The sequence below is a fragment of the Drosophila arizonae genome, chromosome X (assembly GCF_054131065.1).
Source record: "Drosophila arizonae isolate 15081-1271.41 chromosome X, UAZ_ARI_1.0, whole genome shotgun sequence".
NCBI classification, from domain to species: Eukaryota; Metazoa; Arthropoda; class Insecta; order Diptera; family Drosophilidae; genus Drosophila; species Drosophila arizonae.
The window spans coordinates 25,816,799-25,836,490 of record NC_142927.1 but is presented as its reverse complement, the minus strand read 5'-3'; the positions used below and the strand labels follow the sequence as shown (position 1 = coordinate 25,836,490).

The 19,692-nt window shown below is 42.1% G+C and overlaps 1 protein-coding gene across 2 annotated transcripts; it reads left to right on the top strand.

The window, feature by feature from the left end:
* Positions 1-12,172: 12,172 nt before the first annotated feature.
* LOC108620301 (uncharacterized) lies at positions 12,173-16,868 on the top strand. 2 transcript variants are annotated; one of them, XM_018017206.2, is made up of 2 exons: positions 12,173-12,742; positions 13,931-16,868. In XM_018017206.2, the coding sequence occupies exons 1-2, from the start codon at positions 12,601-12,603 to the stop codon at positions 16,570-16,572; spliced, it is 2,784 nt and encodes a 927-aa protein (XP_017872695.2). In that variant the 5' UTR covers positions 12,173-12,600; the 3' UTR covers positions 16,573-16,868. The 2 variants fall into 2 exon arrangements, with proteins under 2 accessions (XP_017872695.2, XP_089330484.1); XM_089474358.1 differs by having other exon boundaries at positions 12,710-12,847; positions 13,950-16,868.
* Positions 16,869-19,692: the final 2,824 nt, after the last annotated feature.

The following is a 19,692-nucleotide window of genomic DNA, read 5'->3' as shown; positions in this document are numbered from 1 at the left end:
CGCGATTGAAGCGCGAACTGAAGCGAACTATTGGCAATGCCAGCGCCACCATTAGACGAACGAGTCAAGAGCAAAGCCATCCTGCTCAGTTGGATGGGCCTGAAAAGTGGGCGTGGCACCTTAACTTTGCCGTCAATTTGTTTAGCATTGCCCTTTGTCGACTTTGAGCAGGGATTGCAACAATGTCAAGAACAGACTTTGCCACATGTTTGCTCAACTTCGTATGTGTGTGAGTGCGAGAGTGTGTGTGTGTGTATGTGAGTGTGTGTGTATGAGTCTGTCTGTGTGTATCAGTGCTTACGTGCCGCGTCTACAAATGGACTTTGGAAAAAGCATCTACTCGCCGCCCTGTTGATTTTTCTATCAGGTGGCAATTTATTTAAACTCCGTTTGCATTTGAAATGCAAAACAAAAACAAAAAGCAAAAAACACAAAAACGAAACGTGCCGAAACTTTTTCTGCTACCCTTCTGATTAAAGTGGCCCCTCCCAAAAAGAAGAAGAAGAAGAAGAAACGACAGCAAAGATGCCGGCTAAGTGACACTGCAGGGATTTCACCAAAAGATAAATGAAACCAAACAGACTGCAACAGTGGCAACTGCAGACGAAGACGCACCGAGACTCCAATCGATTCCCCAAAAGAGTTCAACACGGAATCAATATTTGCGCTTAGCTCTAACCACAAAATGTAATACAATAGTTCTTGATCAGCGCAGCTCTTCAAATTCATTTCTTGAGAATCTACGGTGTGAAGAAGATTCTCAGAAACTCATACTGAAACTCGGCAGTAGGGAAGTCTTAGAAATATTTACAGGGCTATCCTTAATCGACTGACCCATGTTTTTTTTTTTCCCCCTTCCAATCGACGAGGCTTGCTCGCAGGCAACAATTGCATTTTATACGGGAATAAATGCCAGTCAACGTGTATAATACGTTGTAGTGTGGTCCGAGCAATGCCCAACTGCTGAGAACATCGATTTTGGGATGCCCTGGCCGACGTCTTAATACTAGACCGCACGAGAGCAATAATCTGATCGCCTTGGTCTCTTTGGATTAAGAAAAGCAAAGCCGAAAATATTTCGTACAAGTTTAATGGTGTTTTTAGCAGGCACTTCTCACGTTATTTAATTTTTGATACACACGTTGAGTTTCCACAATTGACTTGTTTTATTGAATATAAATTTCAACAGCTTGGGAGCGCTCGAGAGACTAAAAATCTGTTGGGACTGAAGCTTTCAGCGCGGTATGTTAATAAGCGATCTGGCAACTCTGTCAAAACATATAGAGCTGCCAGATGAGTCTGTTAAATATGGACAAACCTGTATATATTTTCACACCTGGTTTGTTCATTTAGTCACTTTAAACTTCAATACTTACAATATCTTCCAAATCAAGGCATATAAGGAGCAAACAAACTAGGTAAGCTCATGTACCTTATAGGTATATACAGTCGAGTCTCGATAATTCATATTCCGCTAAATCAAAAATCGCGATAAATCGAAAAAAAAATCGATCTCCTTGAAAGAAATTCGTTCTAAATAATTCTCAATAATTTGAACTTCTGTGTAAATAAAAAAAAACTGACCCCTTTGCCATTTCGAATTATCGGGACTCTACTGTATTGTTGATCAACGAGCTAAATCTAGTTAGCCATGATTGCCAACTATAAGAGCTAGATTATTTTATATACATATATGAATATTATTGTAAAACAGCCCCATTTCGATAAATTTACGAATAGTTTAATAAAAATCTGTATCTACAGTTGACGCTCTTGTAGTTTCAAAAACAAGTCATGCTATATTCATGAATTCTTATATACCTTGGCAAACCCCAATAGAAATTCATAAAGTTTTTCGATAACTTTACTAAATTGTTGATTATCGACAAAACACTATATCGATTTGATTTGGGATTTAAAACAGGAATTCCCAGCTACCATATACTATATACGTTCACTTAGACGATTTACTTGACTCCTCTACTTTTACTAAAGATAAAAACAAATCAACGAAATGCTAAACTTATAATATGTATATATCCTTATAAATGTTAGTAATAAAATTCGGTTTTATACAAAGTAAATACTTGGCATTCAAAAAATGTATTCTTATATACCATTTACAATACATGTTCATCATTATTTATTTATTTTTTTTTTTTTTTCGATCAAGAGCGAGTCACTCATTATATCTGTCCTAAATATCTCAACACAACTTCATAAGAGCTCTAGCAAATGTCTCTCATTTTAAAACTATCGTTAGTTATCGGTTACGTTAACAAGAATAGCTAATGATTTTATATTTCAAATACATACCACGATGAGTTCAAGTCGATAAGTTTTTTTCCGATATCTATATATATCTGCTCAGTATAACTTTATCCTTTGTTTCAAAATCGATAAAAGTCGATCAAATTGATGATAGTTAGAGCAGATTTTCTTTTTGATTTATGTAATGAATGCGCGATTTTAGATATCTAGTTTAAGCTACTAGGAGAGTTTTTGGTAGGAACCAAATATACCTTCTCAGTCAAAATTTGGCAGTCAAAAGTCATAAATTTATTTGTAATTTATTCTCTTAGATAGTTCGATTTAAAAATGAATCTCTTGGACTTTGAAGTGCATTCAACAGAATTTAATACATAATTTGACCAGGGCAAACGCGAGAGATGGCCAAAAATACTGTAGAAATGTTTGTACAGCAACCAGCTTGTTAATGCCAATTGGAAGTTTTGCCCACTTTTACACACACACACACACACACATATGCTCCTTCCCTGATGTGTAAAGAGGTCGCCTAGTCTGCCTTGCACGACAGACGCATAGGCAATCTTGCAGGCCCATCGAAAGGCTTTTTGTTAGCTGTTTATTTGACTGACTGACTGTGTGTGTGTGTGTGTGTGTGGGAGTGTGTGACAGGCGTGGAGCTGGGAGCCTAGGGGCATCATTACATGTATCAATGTATGTGGTATATGTCTTTTGACTTTTGACAGCTCCACGGCCCAGTTAACTCACTCTGCTCTCTGGGCGCTAGCCCAGTTGATAGGCTTGACAAATGCCTGGGCCAAAAGTGTGTTGCCAAAAATTTCACCAAACTTGTCTCGCTCCTGTTGCCATTACATTTTCCTCAGCCTGCTATTTTGGTTTTCCTTTTGATATTGGGCCCGCTGTGGATGAAAAGTGTGGAAACACGTACGTTGCGCCAAACGCTAGTCGCTCGCTTTTCTTCATTTTTCTTCTTCTTCTTCTTCTTCTTCTTTTGCTGCCAACTTTGCTTTCGATTTGATTTGTCGGTAGGGCGAGGGCGAGAACCAGGACGGCGCTGCTGTGGGCCGTGGCAAATACTCGACAGTTTTTCACATTCCGTTTGATTGCATCGCCGACTTGAGTGGACGGCAGGCGAAGTATTCTCTGGGTCAGCTTTTCGACTGCTTAAAAATTAAAATTTTATTTCCTACTAATTTTTATTGGGTTGTTTATTTATCCAACGACCCCATAAATAATGCAGTTACTCTTGAACACCCTCCCATCAGCATTAGCATCAGCATCAGCGTCAGCATCAGAGGCTATGCAAACTTTCGGTATTTGTATTACCTGCACAATTGTTTGCTCAATTTCCCTTCGCGCTTACCTCCCTCACTCCCCCTCCCCCATTTAAGTCTGAGACATCAGCTCTCACTGTGCCAACAATCGAATCAATTATCTATCGAGAGTTTTCGCTTATTGGAATTCTATTCGCCTGCTCGTTACTCGCTACATTTGAGACCTATTTCCCCAATTGTCCTTAATAAACTAGTGAAGTCTCATTGGAAAGCACATTAGGTTTTATTATTCCAGTTAGTCAATGTTTCGGATAAGAAACTGTTTGTTAAGAGAGAAAGGTTCTTAGTGAAGATGAATGACGACGAGAAGTAAAAAGCTACAATCATTAAACTCTTTTCATATTGTGTTAGGTATTAAAATGGGGTTAAGTTATTTAGTTTAGCATACATCCGGACAACCAGGCTAATTTCATAAAGTATATTCATATTCCTCTCTTCTCTATCCTTAATGAGGCAGTTCATACTGTCCGTCCCATCGACCGTACGTCTGGGATCTCATAAGCCGCATACGCCTGATTGGCTGGACAACTTTAAGTACGTATTTAGCTGAATGGTAAATCAATCTTTCTTTATATCATTCCATGTTTTCATAATCGATAAAAATCGATATTTTTAAATTTGATTAGAGCACAACTAGAGAGCCTTAAGTACTCTGTAAGCTATTCTGATTTCGAATTTTATATAAGTCTAATATAGTAGATACTTTGTTGATATACATATACCCCCACTTCAATCACATAATCTTCCGCTGACTATTTGATGAGACATTATAAAGTCACGGTATTTGCTAGTCAGTCAATTTTATCCGTTCTCGCACGTGATGATATTAAAGTTCGCTGGCTTTACTTTTAAGCTTCGTCTGCTTCTTCTTCTTTGTGGTTGCCTGACCTGAGTGAGACAACAGATTTTATGAACATTTCTACAAATTGATAGCCAACTTTTTATTTCAACTATTTTCTTTCTGATGGCCGATTAGGACAAAGCTCTAGGGTATCATTTAATCGTATACTTTTCGCCTAATTTGGCTAGCCAGGCTACTTAATCTGTGCCCCTGGCTCGACGGCGTAACTCATTATCCCAATGCCATCGACCGGCCGTGCCGAGCCGCCCCCTCGCATAGAGCATTACGGATCTGGGTGATTGGCTGGGTGGATGACGCTGCACTGTAGACGCCATTAGCCTGCCAATATTGATGGAGCCATTGGCTTGGCTCGCCCATATATAACACAAATTGCAGCGAGCGCTGCTAATTATTCAACGTCATTGACATTAATAATGCAACGTCCAGCAACTTAGATAGGAGCCGTGCAGCGCCCGCCCTTGCTCCAGCTGCAGCTGCAGCTGCATTGGCTCTCAGTCGATTATTTATAAGTATGACAGGTGAATGGGGCGCACTTATGGGACAAGGTCCAGCCAAGAAATGTGCGGGTCGCTGCGCATACTCTGGCTAAGATTAGACCTTGCCGCCGCTCTTGCATATATTATATATACTATAAATGTATATACATCTGTATAATGTATAAATTTGTAGAGAAAAGAAAGTTTGTTTTTTTTTTGGGGAAAACTAAAGTGACGACGACGTGGACTCCGTCCGCAAGTTGATGGACGTCCGCCCGCTGGCGACCGCTGGGAGTTTAAACGTCGACGCACTTAGCGGCCGCCTGGGCGAGTTGTTAAAAATTTTATTCCTAAAGTGCTGGAAAATTGCCGAGTGCCCACTTCAAAAGCAGCAGCAGCAGCTGAAGACCCAAAGCAGTGGCACTAGCCCGCCGAGAATCCGCTCATCCCCTGGCCATCGTTCGACCGCGCCAGCGCCTAACCACAAAGAACTTTTCGGGCCAAAAGTCGTTGTAGCAATCAAGTGGCGACTGCCACGAGGGGTCGCTCCATGGCTCCGTCCATATAGCGCGCGAACTGCAGTTTGACGAACGGATTCGCCAAGATGGGGCGGCGAAAGGGGTGTGCTCGGGTCCTGGGCCCTGAGTCCCACGTCCCGGTCCGGGTCCGGGTCCGGGTCCGGGTGTGCGAAATGTCAGAAACTGTTTCGCCTGCACTTCAACTGACTGCTCCTGACTTTCCTCCTAGTTTCAGCCCGCGACTGACGATTTCACTTGATTTCACCGCTGCTGCTTCCACAGCGTCGAGCTTATCGATTTTATGGCCCAGCATATTCGATCTGCAGACAAAAAAGAAATTAATAAATAAAGGGAACAAGTTATTATAAGCAGACAACCTTTGAGGTTGATTGATCTAGCGATTACCCAAGCTAAGAGCTTAAAAAGTATAGTAAGTGCTTGAAATTATTTGAATAGATAACTTATAAATCTCAAATTCAATCGACTTTAAATATATTTATTACATAAGAGCTTTACTAAAAATCAGAAACGAAAGCTGAAAAACTACTTTAACTTTTACTTAAAGCTCGACCAATCAAAAATTTGACTATATATTATAAATCAGATACTTCAAAACTTAAATCAAATATTACATGTTATACATATTATACATATATACTTCAGAAAACCTGGAATAATATTAAATATATGATATGAATATAAATATATATATCATAAATCAGATACTTCAAGACTTAAAACTTAGCAAATGAAAAGTTATATCATTTACAGATATACATACTATATATATAAATCATATACTTCAGACTACAGTTCTAGCAAGCGATAAAAGTTGGAATAATAATTACTACTGGAGTACTTAAAGACTTAAAGCTCTAACAATCAAAAGTTAGATACTATAATTTATAGATTATATATTATTATTTTTGATTATAGAGAACAAATATATTTACATATTATAGATAAATTAAATACTATAAATTATATATATATACATATTATATATAAATATATTATATATTTGAGTTTTAACAAGAAATATATATATAACAATATATATATCGATCTATCTATTAGGAGTTACAGTTCCATATTATAAATTGAACATATTCTCGTAATTCCAACTCCAAAACTTTCAGATATTTCATATAGCACAGCTCTATATTTCCATTACTCTCAGTTGGTAAATTGTTAATATGAGCTGTGAATTGTAGGGGCAATCGAGCAGTTGGCATTGCCGTAGCTGAATTTTTGGCATTTTCTTTGGCATTGGCTCGCTCGGGTATTACTTTCACTTTGCCCGCAGTTTAGAGCAGCAGTTTTGAGTGCTGGTACTACATATTCATTTATCATTGATAAGAAACATAATCAAGGAAATGAATGAATGCCTGACTGAGCAAATGAATGAATGAGCAAAACCCCAGCACACACACACACACACACACACAGAAGTTGAAATTTACGAGCTGCTGGATGGGTTTGCAGCTTGTTTTAACTGGAAACAGAGTTAAGTTTCTGCTGCTCCTCTCGACTGTTCGCGCTGCCAATGCAGTTGCAGCTGTGAGCTCGAGCCATGGCTATGTGGCCACTGTTGAGTCAGCTATCCCTCTCTCTCTCTCTCTCTTCATCTCTTCATCTCTGTGTGTGTCACTGACTACTCGTAGCTGGTGGCTGTCCATAGCCATACAATTTGTATACCCTTAGCAGATGTTTTTCTAATTCTATTTCCTATGTGACGCTTCTTCATTTTTTATTGCATGCAGATAACTCTCGAAGCATAATGTGAATCGAAGCTGCAAAAGCTGTCTCGTTCATTGAAAATACATAAGTGAACATCAATTCAGAGTGCGTTAGCTGGAGATGCACGACTAGAAGATACCCTGAGTGCGGTTACTTGAAACATTTCATATACATACATACATATTATATACATAAATATGCACACACACACACTCATAGAGAAGTATTGTTATTTAACTGAAATGAAGAGTTTGATTTGCCTTGATCTTTTTCTAACAAAAACTATGGGAACTTATCGATTTTTATCGATATTGATAATTCACCATGGCTTATCGATATATATCGTATACATATATGTAAAAAAAATCGAGTATCTAGCCTTTACAGTATAGACGAATAGACGAACAAATAAATGGATGGATAGAGAGAGACAGATAGACGAACGGACAGACATATGGACCAATGAAGAGATAGACGTATGGACAGACAGACAGACGGACGGGCGGACAACCAGACAAACAGGCAGATAGACGGACGGACAGTCAGACCAACAGGCACATAGACGGTCGGACAGTCAGACGGATAGTCAGACGGGCGGACAACCAAACGGGCAAACGAGGGAACAGTCAGACAGATGGACTGGCAATCAAGCGGACTAGCTCATAGACGGACATTTGGACAATCAAGCGAACAGACAGACGAACGAGCTGACAGACGAACAGACAGACAAACGAGCGGACAGCCAGACGGACGGATAGTCAGAAGGACAGATGGACGCATAATCAGACAGACGGACAATGAGACGGGCGGACAGACAAACGTGCAGACAGACGGAGAGTCAGACGGGCGGACAGAGATATGGACGACCGTACAGACAGACGGACGGACTGACAATCAGACGGACTGACAGACAAACGAACATTCGAACAATCAAGCGGACGAACGGATAGATAGACGTGCGGACGGACAGCCAAGCGTACGAATAGACAGTCAGACCGATAGTAAAACGAGCAATCAGACGGACGGACAGTGAGATGGTATGTATGTGTGAGCTATGCAGATAAATTGATCGCATTTTGAAGGCAAAGTAGAGACATTTGTCTTGCCGTGTTAATGGTTAAAAATATGCTGTTAACAGTGCGGATGACATCTTTAGGTGCTGTGCTTGAGCCGGAGCATGTGCATGGATAAAAGTCAATTAGGCTAATTGCCAAAATGCAATGAATGTCGATTTGAATGGGGCCAAGGCACATGGACGAGAGCTGGTCAGAGCTGGGGCTGGGCTGGCACGGCCCCCAATTAGTGGAACGTTAAAAGCAGAAAGCTGAAAGCTTTTCTCGAGACAACTTTTCAACATTCACTCAAATCACAACAAACGAACAAAAACAAGCAACAACAACAACAGCAACAACAGCAACAGAACATTAACTAAGCCCGAAAAGGACACTCGTAAAATTTGCACCTCACTTTGCTAATGTGGCAGCTTAGCAGCAACAAGAGCAACGCTTTGGGGCAAGCCAGGACAGGAGGAGGGCGACAGGGGGCGGAGCTGAGCAGGACTGAGCGAGACGAGACGCTGCAAAGTCACATTTTGTTTGGTTATAAACTAAAACTCATTCGACACACAGTCGCACGGCATTAAAAAGGGTCTAAGGACAGCTAAAGTGCGTGGCTGGGGCGTATGGCTGGGGCGTATGGCAGCTGGGGCACTGGAGCGTAATGATGTGCCAATTAATTAAGTTAATTTTTAAAGTTTCATGCAAAAGAATTGCAAAAGTTTTGCTGTTTGCGCAGCCAAAAGGACAACAGCCAGCACATGCAACAAACACTCCACAATGCATATGTATGTATCCATGTGAGCGTGTGTGCGTATGTGTGCGGGTTGCGGCCTGTGGCCTGTGTTTGTTGGCCACTGTGGTTCTGTTCATAAATAGGCCACATTTATGCAGGCAACGGTGCAAAGGATTCAGAATTCAGGATTCGATTAAGCCCAACTGCAGCTGCAATCGATTTGTTTGCTGTGGCTTCATTTTCAGTTGGAGCGCTGGCCCATGGCCGATGGCCGATGGCCGATGGCTGATGGTCAATGGGTGATGGGCTAAGCAATGCATAAATTACGCACTGTAATTCAATTAAAACCAATTTGTGCACACGCACAGCTCCAATAAACCAACAGCAGCAGCCGCAGCAGGAGCAACAGCAGGAGCAGGAGCAGGAGCAGGAGTAGGAGCAGGAGCAGGAGCAGGAGTAGGGGCAGCAGCAGCAGCAGAGATCCCGGATCGACAACTTGTTTGGTTGTCAGCACTTTTTGGCCAACACGTACACACACACACACACACACACACATACACACACATATATACACATATGCACAAAAAACATTACGAAAAACAAGCGGCAGTGGTCCGGGCGGGTGTGCCCGACTAGAAGATGCCCCGAACTCAGCCCGTACAGCCGCTATTACATATTCCAAGCATTCTTCGTGCTGAGAACGTGCCCTGGGCTGCTGCACTGTTGAATAACTTTCCGTCAAGATGGACTTTCCTAATCGAATTTCCAGTGCGTGATAATGACATTCATATGTGTGCATTTGCCGGAGCACACGTCTCTGGCATTTGAAACACGTTTTTTGCGCATTTAGGGCAAAGGACGCAAAGTATTCTAAATCAAAATTATACAAATTGTGTGAAGGTCATTGTGAAATCCGAGCAAAGTAAATTGGATGCTGTCAGGTTTTGTGGTATTTGGGTTATGCTGGAAAAAACAATAGGAAATGATCGATATATATCGATAAGCATAGAGTAGTGATGGCAGTGCCAAAGGTATTATAATATTTAAATTCAATTTTATAGCTTTTTTGAACGGATATCACTGTGAGGGTAGACAGACTTACATAGATGAATCGACTCAGGCTGTCGTACTGAACGATATACATAAGTATATAGTGAGATGTGGAGAAAAACCTTCACAGATCAGGAAAATATTAGCAGTGCTGCAAAATTAAACGACTTAAGATATAGGACAAAACAATGCACAATTTGTGTATATTCTTTCAATTTTTAGTTACTGTTAATATTTATAAATTTGCTTATTTTATAGTATAAGATAGTACAAAATTAAAATTGAATAACAAAAAAATTTAAACAAAATTTCTTAATGATAGGATTTTTTAGCTGAGACCTTAATATAATCTATTGTTAGCATATTATAAGATATGTCTTATAGTTTTACCTAGTTGCAGATATATATATGCTATCTATATTCATCTATTTATATTCAACCCGTCTATATCTAACTTTCATCTTGGAAAGTATTGCTGCACATGACACGCGCCTAGGGCATCTATGAGTATGTCATCCAAAAATTTGAAAATCTGCAGCATAAATTTACACGCAATTCACACAGAAACAAAAAATTGTTTTCCGATTGTGAACGTGCTTAATTAAGCACATTGCGGACAGGCGTAGGCGATTGCTTCATGCTCATTAATAGTTGAAGAATCTATAGGATTTACATGAGTTAAACGTAGCATTTTTAGCGAAAGATATTGACTTTAATGAAAATCGAACGACTTGGGCACTCACATTGTCTATTATCATATTTATATAACTACAGTAAAATACGGTTATAATGGCTCCGCTTCGGGTCTCCAGACCTACTTATATAAGCAAACTTATATGGACTTCCAGGTATAGCGACGATCCCTTGAGCGTCGTTATAACTGGATCCTACTGCATTTCAAACCCAGATCTATACGAAACTTATATATTATACATATGTATATTCATTACAAAAATCTACACTATATTCCCTCCCTATATTCTCTTCTGAAGGAGCGTAAAAATGACAACTGATACAACAGCAACAGCACATCATCATCATTATCAGCATCAGCAGCAACATTATCATCATTAACAAGCTCATCATCATTATCAGTGTCATCAGTGGGCAGTGGATGAGCTGCGCTGTCTGCTCCAGGGGCCGCGTTGACAAATTGCCACACAGAGAACACACAAAACTCTCCGACGACAATTGCCTCGCATTGAATATTGCCCGCTGAGTTGCCTTTTACCTGTGGCTAATTATTATATATTATTTGAGCAACTTTATTCCCTCTTCTCCTTCTTTATTATCTTCTTCTTATTTTTTTCTAGCTACCTTCAACATTTAAAGAAGATTCGCATTAATCAGTGTCAAGGCAGAGGCAAGACAAGATAACCAAAAAATATGTCCCATCCAGAGTTCGCAATTGTCCTGAATGAAGTCAAAGGACATTTTTGTGTGCCTCCAAATGCTTAAGCAGGAGTTGAAGTAGCATTCGCAATGGCTATAGGTGTCTTAGACAATAATACCCTAAGAAGCCTTCATCACATCATTAAGCCAAATTTACTGCATAGATTAGAGAAGGTTCTATGTTGGAAAAACTAAAGGGTACTCCAGGGGGGGTTGCCCAATTAAAATGTGCCCTGAATTCATTAGCAATGAGAAAAATCTGTGCATATTATTTTTAAGGGACTTCTATAATACATAAAGTCGTCTGGTAAGCTCTAATAAAGGAAGTTGGTAAAATTCTGAAAGTCAATTCTTCTTAAGACTAACTTTACATACATATATGTATCATCGAATTTCTTAAAATTTAAATCATTATTACTATCTGTCATTAATAATGAAATTTTATAATTTTCTGTATTATTTAATTAAATGAAATCTTAATCATTATGATTAATATTATTATTATAATTTTTATTATCAAAGATTATTATTTTTAATATATATTATTATTTAGAAATTATAATTATTATTGTTAGAACTTTGAAGAATATAAACATGGATTTTGGAACAATTATTGCAATGTCTGTTGCTCAAAGGGTCCAGGGGATCTCATAGTCGAGTAATCTCGACTCGCGACCAGAGTTTTCTCACTTGTTTTTATTCCTCTAAAGTAGGCTGTTTATTAGTTTTAATTTTTTTTTTTTTTTTTTTTTTTTTGTAATGTTTCATTAGTTAACATATTTCACTACGCTTCGACACTTTTAGTATTTATAGTCAGTTCTTTAGCCTATTTTTTCCGATTTTAAATTGCAAACAGTATAAAAGAGGTCAAAGGTCTACTTGAGGCAAACGTACCTATAAAAATTATTTGAACTACTTTCGGTACAATTGTAAAGAACCCCAAAATTCGTTGAGTTTATTGCGCTCGCACCTCAACCGAGGAGCAGCGCTTATAAGAACATCTCAGTCGTTTCGGTTAACCTTAAGTACACGCACACATCAATAGCCAACGACAGCGCTCAAACCCCATAACGCAACTGAGCCTGAACCTGCTGTGTAGGCTCGATACAACACCGTCACTGCGTGCTCCCAGTCAACACCGCTAAAGACGAGGTTTAACTGCCGATAATATGAAGGCCGAGCAATTTAATCGGCTAATGCGAGTTAATGGAGGCAAGAATCTTTGGCTACTGCGCAACACCAATCAGCTATACGAGAATGCGGTTAAGACCTACTATTCACGCAGCACCTCACTGCTACCCTATAGTCCGGGTATGTCTATAGGCCGGAAGGCCACCTGCAGCTACTGAATTCTTGATAAGATTGTGCGAGAGTTAGTATACCCCTGAGATCCAGATGAAGGAGAGGAAGAGAAAGGTAGGAGCAGAAAATCGAAAATCAGAACAGGAGAAAGAGAGACACTGGGAGAGATAGAGAGAAATCGAATAAACGAGTTGATATAGAAAAAGAGTGATATAAAGAACGGAGAAGAGAGAAGGAGATATCATGAGCGGGGTAGCTGAGTAGCGTGATACATGGAAAAATAAGGAGGAAAAGAGATAGAATTATACACAAAGCGGGAGAAAGGAAAACTGAGATACGCACTAAAGAGAATAGAGCGAGAAGGGAAAGCTGTATTTATATGAGAGAGAAAAATGGCATAGAGAAAGAGATAGATAGAGAGAGAGAGAGAGAGAAAGAGAGAGAGAGAGAGAAAGGAGAGAGACAGTGAGAGAAAAATGGGCAGAGAAGAGGCTAGTAAAAGAAAGATATATATAGAGTGAAAAAGAGATGGAAAGTGTGATATAACGAAAAGAAAAAGGAGAGATATAGAGAAGGAGGTCAAAAAGACGAAAAAAGATTGATATAGATAAATTTACATATGAAGAGAGAAAGAGAAAAAGCATAATAAGTTTATCCTGTATAAGTATGTATAAGAAAAGATGTACTAACAGAGAAAGAGAGACCAAAGGGGAAAGCTAGGAGTAGACTAAAAGGGAAAGAGAGATATATGTACAGTAAGAGAGGCCTTAAGGAGGCAGAAAAGAGAGAAAGAGGAAGAAGAATGAAAGACAGTCAAAGAGATGATACAGGGCGTCATAGGAAGGGCGAGAGGGAGAGAGCGAAAGAAAGTAAACGAGTGAAAGAGAGAGAATGAATATCAATTGGTCGTTAGCTCCGTAGTTCTAATTCTAATTCGCTGAGTTATTATTTTACAGTGGTTTGTTTCTCAGACTTTTATTGTAAATTGTAAGTTTCGATATGCGTATATATAGATTATCAAATTTTATCATTGGTAAGTGGGTTACGACTGAGAGTTGTAGAACAGTGAAGAGTCTAACAGCTCGATAAGCCTAGAGCAGGAATAGTCTTTGTCGCCTTTACAATTAATATTAACATGTCTCTCTCTCTCTCTCTCTCTCTCTTTCTCTCTCTTTCTCTGTCTATTCCAATCCTAAGAGGTACCTCAAACTGTTAGGACTCGAGAAGAGAACCAAGCACCGGTACGGACGTTGGCAGTGCGGCGGGAACGCCATTCGGTCACAGAATACCCACGCAATCATAAGCAAATGGCCGACCAGGCCGCCTCGGTCAGCTCCGGCCAATTGCTAAACACTGTGATGCAGGCGAGCCGTCGCCGATCGATGTCCTTCACAGCGGGCGGTCTTCGCATGTACAGCAACCAGCTGCTGGACAACAGCGACGAGGTGCAGGAGAGGCTCAGTCCGGAGAATAGCAGCACGATGCTCAACGATGCAGAGCAGCCGGCTAATGAGCCGCTAAGGGAACGAGATCTTGACCTGTGTGCGTTGAGTGGTCGATCGATGAGCCTGCCGCCGCGCACCACGCTCGAGTTGGGCATGGGCTACACGCTTGGCAAGGGCAAGGGACCGCCCAGCTGCAAGCATCACTTCATTGCGCTCGAGAAGACAATGAGCGCGAATCAGGCGTCCATGGCAAAGCAGCGGAAGCGCAACAAGTATGACTCCGATGCCGAGCAGCTGATGGTTGTCGACGAGGCGCTGAAGCAGCGCCTTGCCGTACGCTTCGATCGGCAGTCGGAGGACGAGCCAAACTCGGCGCGCTTTCGCGTGGGCTACGGTAGCGCCAGCCTGATCCATGGCCGACATATGCCAGGGACGCAAAAGTCATATAAGCTGCGCAGCGAGAAGTCCGCGCCCCACGACATCGGCAAGGAGCACACACACTTCCACACACTCAGCGAACGCATTCGACAGTTCGAGGTCATTCAATTCGCTGACGGGCCGGTCACCTTTCAGGCGTTCAATCGACGCCAGGGCTATGGCAGCGGACGGTACCAGTCGACGGGCAGCAAGCACCTGCCCAAGCAGCAGCCCTGCCTGAGTTTCCACAATGTGTTGCACACGAATCACAGGCAGCGCAGCCTCAGCTTTCAGACGCGATCGCAGTCGCACGAAATGAGCCCCGAGCTGGAGGAGGAGCTAAAGCCAAAGTCAAAGTCAAAGCCGAAGCCGAAGCAGAAGCAGAAGCAGAAGCAGAAGCACCAGACGCCGCTGGCCATGAAAGCAAACAGCAAACGCAGTGCGCCGACGCTGGGGCAGCTGGGATCGCGATCGGCCAACTGGCGACCACAGCAGCAGCAGCAGCAGCAGCATCAGCATCAGCATCAGCAACATCAGCGCCCGCAACGACCGAAACACATCATGGACGTACTGGCCCAACAGATCCCATCAGAACCCCCGGCCATGCAAAATCTTTTGTCAGACAATTCCAAAATGAGGCGTAAGCGTTCCAATACGCCGTCCAAAATCTTGAAGAGCAAGTCGAAGTGGTCCGTCAAGCAAGCAAGCAGCAAACGGAACCTAAATCAGAGCACCGGCCGCAAGGCCAACGCAAAGTTCGTCATAGACGCCAATGACAATCAGATGCAGAAATCGGCCGTGCTCGGCCGCGACACTGATGAAGACATCGAGGAAGCTCTGCTGAAGCCCACGCCCCGATTCAATGCTGATAGCATTGAGAGCGTGCCGCCTAAGGCGACCGCCTCCAACAAGCTGAGCCGCACCAGCCACTTGACCTTCATCAAGGATACGGTTCGGCGACCGGACCCGGCGGCGTCCCCTCGCCTGGACGCCCAGCTGCAGGAGCTGAAGAACCTGAAGCAGTCGACCCGACGAGTGCACTCGGAGCTGCCCAAACAGCCGCCAGCATCGAAGGGCGCCCACCATCTGCTGGCCTCCAGCGCCACCCAGGTGTCTGCTCACAAGCGCGCCTTCAAGAACCGGCAGCAACTACAGCAGGCCGAAATGCTGCACCTACAGGCCCAGCAGCTGCCCACGGAACTGCAGCTGAAGCAGCAGCAGCAGCTACAGCAGCACAAGCAGGAGCAGCAGGAGCTGCGGAACAAGCGCTTCCATCAGCAGCAGCAATACCAGCACCAGCTGCGCTTGGCCAAGGAGCAGGCAACGGTGCGGCAGCCCAGCTACTTTCCCACAGTTAGCAAGAGGAGTTCGATGCCTCAGGCGAAGCCAGAGCCGCAGGCCGTGGCCAAGCTGCCCGTGCGAATGCCGTCAAGTTCGACGTCGCAGCTTCAGTTCAAGAAGCAGCTTCAGCAGCAGCTGCAGCAACAACAGCAACAGCAGCAGCAGCAGGAAAAGCCGTCTCAATCCGTTAGGCAGGCACTACCAAAGATTAGGTCGGGGCGGCAATTAATGCCGGAGGGCAACAGGTCAATGCCGAAGCAATTATCGCTGCCGCTACTCGGACCGGAGCCGCACGGAAGCCGCCAGCATCGGGCTTCATCAATAGTTGTGCCCCTTGAGGTGACGACCAAGCAGAAGCGAAAGCCGGTGCCGCGCTTGGCGTACAGCTACAAGACAGTTGGCCAGACCAGCGCCTCGGAGGAGTCCATTGCCACTATCAGCCAACAGCGACAGCAGCAGCAGCAACAGCAACTGCAGCAACAGCAACTGCAACAGCAGCAACTGCAGCAGCAGCAACAACAGCAGCAACAGCTGCTGCTGCAACAAAGGCTTCAACAACAGCAGCAACAGCAACAGCAGCTGCATCAGCGTCAGCGGGAGCAGCCGTACCAGAGTTTTTGGCGACGCAGTAACTAGATGGTAAATACTCAAAATACACACACATACACGCACGATATAGCCAGATACACTATCAGACTCACACGCACACGCACACGCACAGAGAGAACCCCGACAGATTTAAACACACACACACACATACAAAGATGACACACACACATACACACACACACACACACACACACACAAATGACCCAAATACCCAGTTGCGAAGCACTGCATTGACCTGTCCCACACGAAACCAACAAAAAATAACATAAAAGCCAAGCGACACTCGTTCTGGACAATAATAAAAAATATGCCCAAAATGTAAACATTGTGAACTGCGATTGGGAATGCTGCTCTTTTGCTACTCCTCCAGTGTTCGTGACAAACCGGCAAGCGGGTGTATTAGCTTGGTTGGATATACCTATGTCTGGCTTCAGGTAGAGTCCTTTGACTCCGACCACATCGGGAAGAGTAGAGTAGAGAGAGTAGACTCTACTCTCTCCGATGTGGTCGTATAAAGAACAGAGGAAGATGGAGAGAGAGAGAGAGAGAGAGAGAGAAAGAAAGAATGAGAGAGATAGAGAAAGAAAAGGATAGAGGGATAGAGAAAGAAAAAAAGAGATAGTAGAAGGAGAGACAAGAAGAAGATATAATAGAAAGGGAGTAAAGAAAAATAGATAATACAGAAGGAAGGGAAGAGCAAAGGTGAGAGAGAGAGAGGAGCCAAAGAGATGAAACACGAAGAAAGAAAAGCGAGCGGAATCGACACAATGAGGCTGATACAAGGGAAAGAAAAGTGATGGAGAGGTATGGCGAGAGAGCTATAGAGAGAGGGAGAGAGAAAGAGAAAGACAGACAGAAAGAGAGGGAGGGAGAAAGAGCCACAGATATACAGAGAGCAAAGATATTTATGCATATGTCTCTGTATATTTATTTTCCTGTTCTCTTCTCATCTCATTCTACACTCTTCTATTTCCCCTTGCTATCTTTTCCTCTCTCTGTCTATCTATTTCCCTCTACTCTTCTCTTTTCTTCCCTTTCCACTCTCTCTCTCTTTGTCTTTCATTCTCTCTCACTCTCTCCGCCAATCTACAAGCAAATCTTTAAATGATATCGGAAAATTGTTTGATTTTCTACTGAATTCAGCTTGTATCTGGATCATGGTCAGGTATTAGGCAGTCGATTGACCCTGACTGCAGCATAGTTGATTGTGGTGCGTGTGTGTGTGGGTGTGTGGGTGTGTCTCTGTGTGTGGATGGAGTGTGGTTTCGTTTGCCAAAGGCCAATACTAATTTCAATAGCCCACAGTCAAACACACATACACACACACATACATAGAGCAAGAGAGAGAGAGAGAGAGAGAGACACACAAATATACAGCGGCATTAATTTTTCATGCAGATTTAACCGTTACATGACAGCACCAACTAACGATAAGCTGCGCAAGAAAATGGCGACGGCTTTTCCACAGTTTCCAGCCATGGAGCTGGAGCTTATGAGGGCGGGGGCGAAGGGTGTTGGGTGGGGGGTTGCTGGTTGCTGGTTGCGGGGTGTTTGGACTGCCGCTGGCTTGTCAGCCTGCAAATTCTAGCCGCGCTTTTGATAAATGATGATGCGTTGTACATGACTCGTCGTATATATATAGACATATATATATATATACATATATAGACGTATATATGTATATATACTAGTGGTCCATGGAGGAGCTACAGCATCACATCATAGGCATCATAGGCACAGCAAGGCGCTCACTCACTTCCTGACTGACGTGGACTAACTATGCCTGGACTGGCGGTGGGGGGCTTTGGCCTGATTATCAGATTGACAAACGAACCTATTGACGACGCAAAGACACAAAACAACAACAAAATTATATAGATAGATGGATATTTTGATATTTACTAATAGAAGAACTCCCAAGGAAAAAAGAGCCAGAACAAAGTTTTTCTGTATCCGTGAGAGCGTAGCTCAAGACAATTTAACTGCTGTACTAAATGACGGAATGAATGAGTGAATGAATGTTGAAATGAAACGGAAACGGTAAATAACAATGAAATTTAATTAAGCCTTACAGTTCTTTAAATGTGTTTTCATTTTGCTATTCGAAGTACGAGAATGAATGGACATCATTCGACATCAGGAAATCACGATTAGCTTGTGTTACATAAGATAGAAGGAGAGAGATAGAATATATCTCCAATTTCAGTCTACTTCCACGGAACGAAAAGGCGGTAAATGAAATCAGTTCGGAAATATATGCATATGTATTTCCTATCCAAGATGTGCTACATTTATATGTATAAAGAAACAATTGAGAGTGGTAGGGAGTATATTCCAATCATACTTCTCTACCTTCTTCTTCTTAATAACTCATCAAAGCTGGACAATGACTACCGAATATGTATTAGACAAAGAGGAAATGCCATGGCATAAATAGTGGAATGGACAGACCTAACCTAAAATAAACAAAGTTTGTCCATTCATTACAGACAAGACCACATAAAATTTAAAACATTCATCTTATGTAGCAAAATAATAATCGATATTAAATCGTAATCGATATTAAATCGCAAAAGGGGTTTGAAAAAAAAAAAAGAAAAAGAGCAACTCATAATGGAAATATTTTCCGGTATCTAGCTTAGGAGATGGCTGAGTTAATACAGAGGGACGAACGGACAGCAAGTTGATTATGACTAGATCAGCTCAAAAGTTGTTTTAATAAGGCATGTAAGCCCACACTGCAGTCCATGCATGCTTATTCATGTTACTTGTTTAAGCAAAACAGAAGCGAAGAATTAGGGATATATTAGATGCTCGAATTATAGCTAAACTTAACAGAAATCAATTTACCGGTTTGTAAGGATCATGATTAAAAATGACAAGTTCATTCTGCTTATGTTATACAGTCTCCATCTTTGGTGGTTTTGAAGATCAGTGTGATCACGTACGACTCAAGTTGCTCCCTAAGTCCTTAAAAAATCTCCAATGTGCAGTGTATAAAAACCATATTTACCCTGAACTCACATTTTTATTTAGTGTGCAAGTAGTGGAGTGTATGCAGAAGTGTAGAGTGTATGCTGCTACATATATCTAAAACATGAATTAATTAAGCTAATTAATCTAAAGCTTATAGCGCGAGCGCAGGAT

Coding starts and splice junctions, on each gene's coding strand:
- LOC108620301 (XM_018017206.2), top strand. CDS start 12,601: ATGAAGGCCGAGCAATTTAATCGGCTAATGCGAGTTAATGGAGGCAAG. Junction 12,743..13,930: donor ACTGCTACCCTATAGTCCGG/GTATGTCTATAG, acceptor TCCAATCCTAAG/AGGTACCTCAAACTGTTAGG.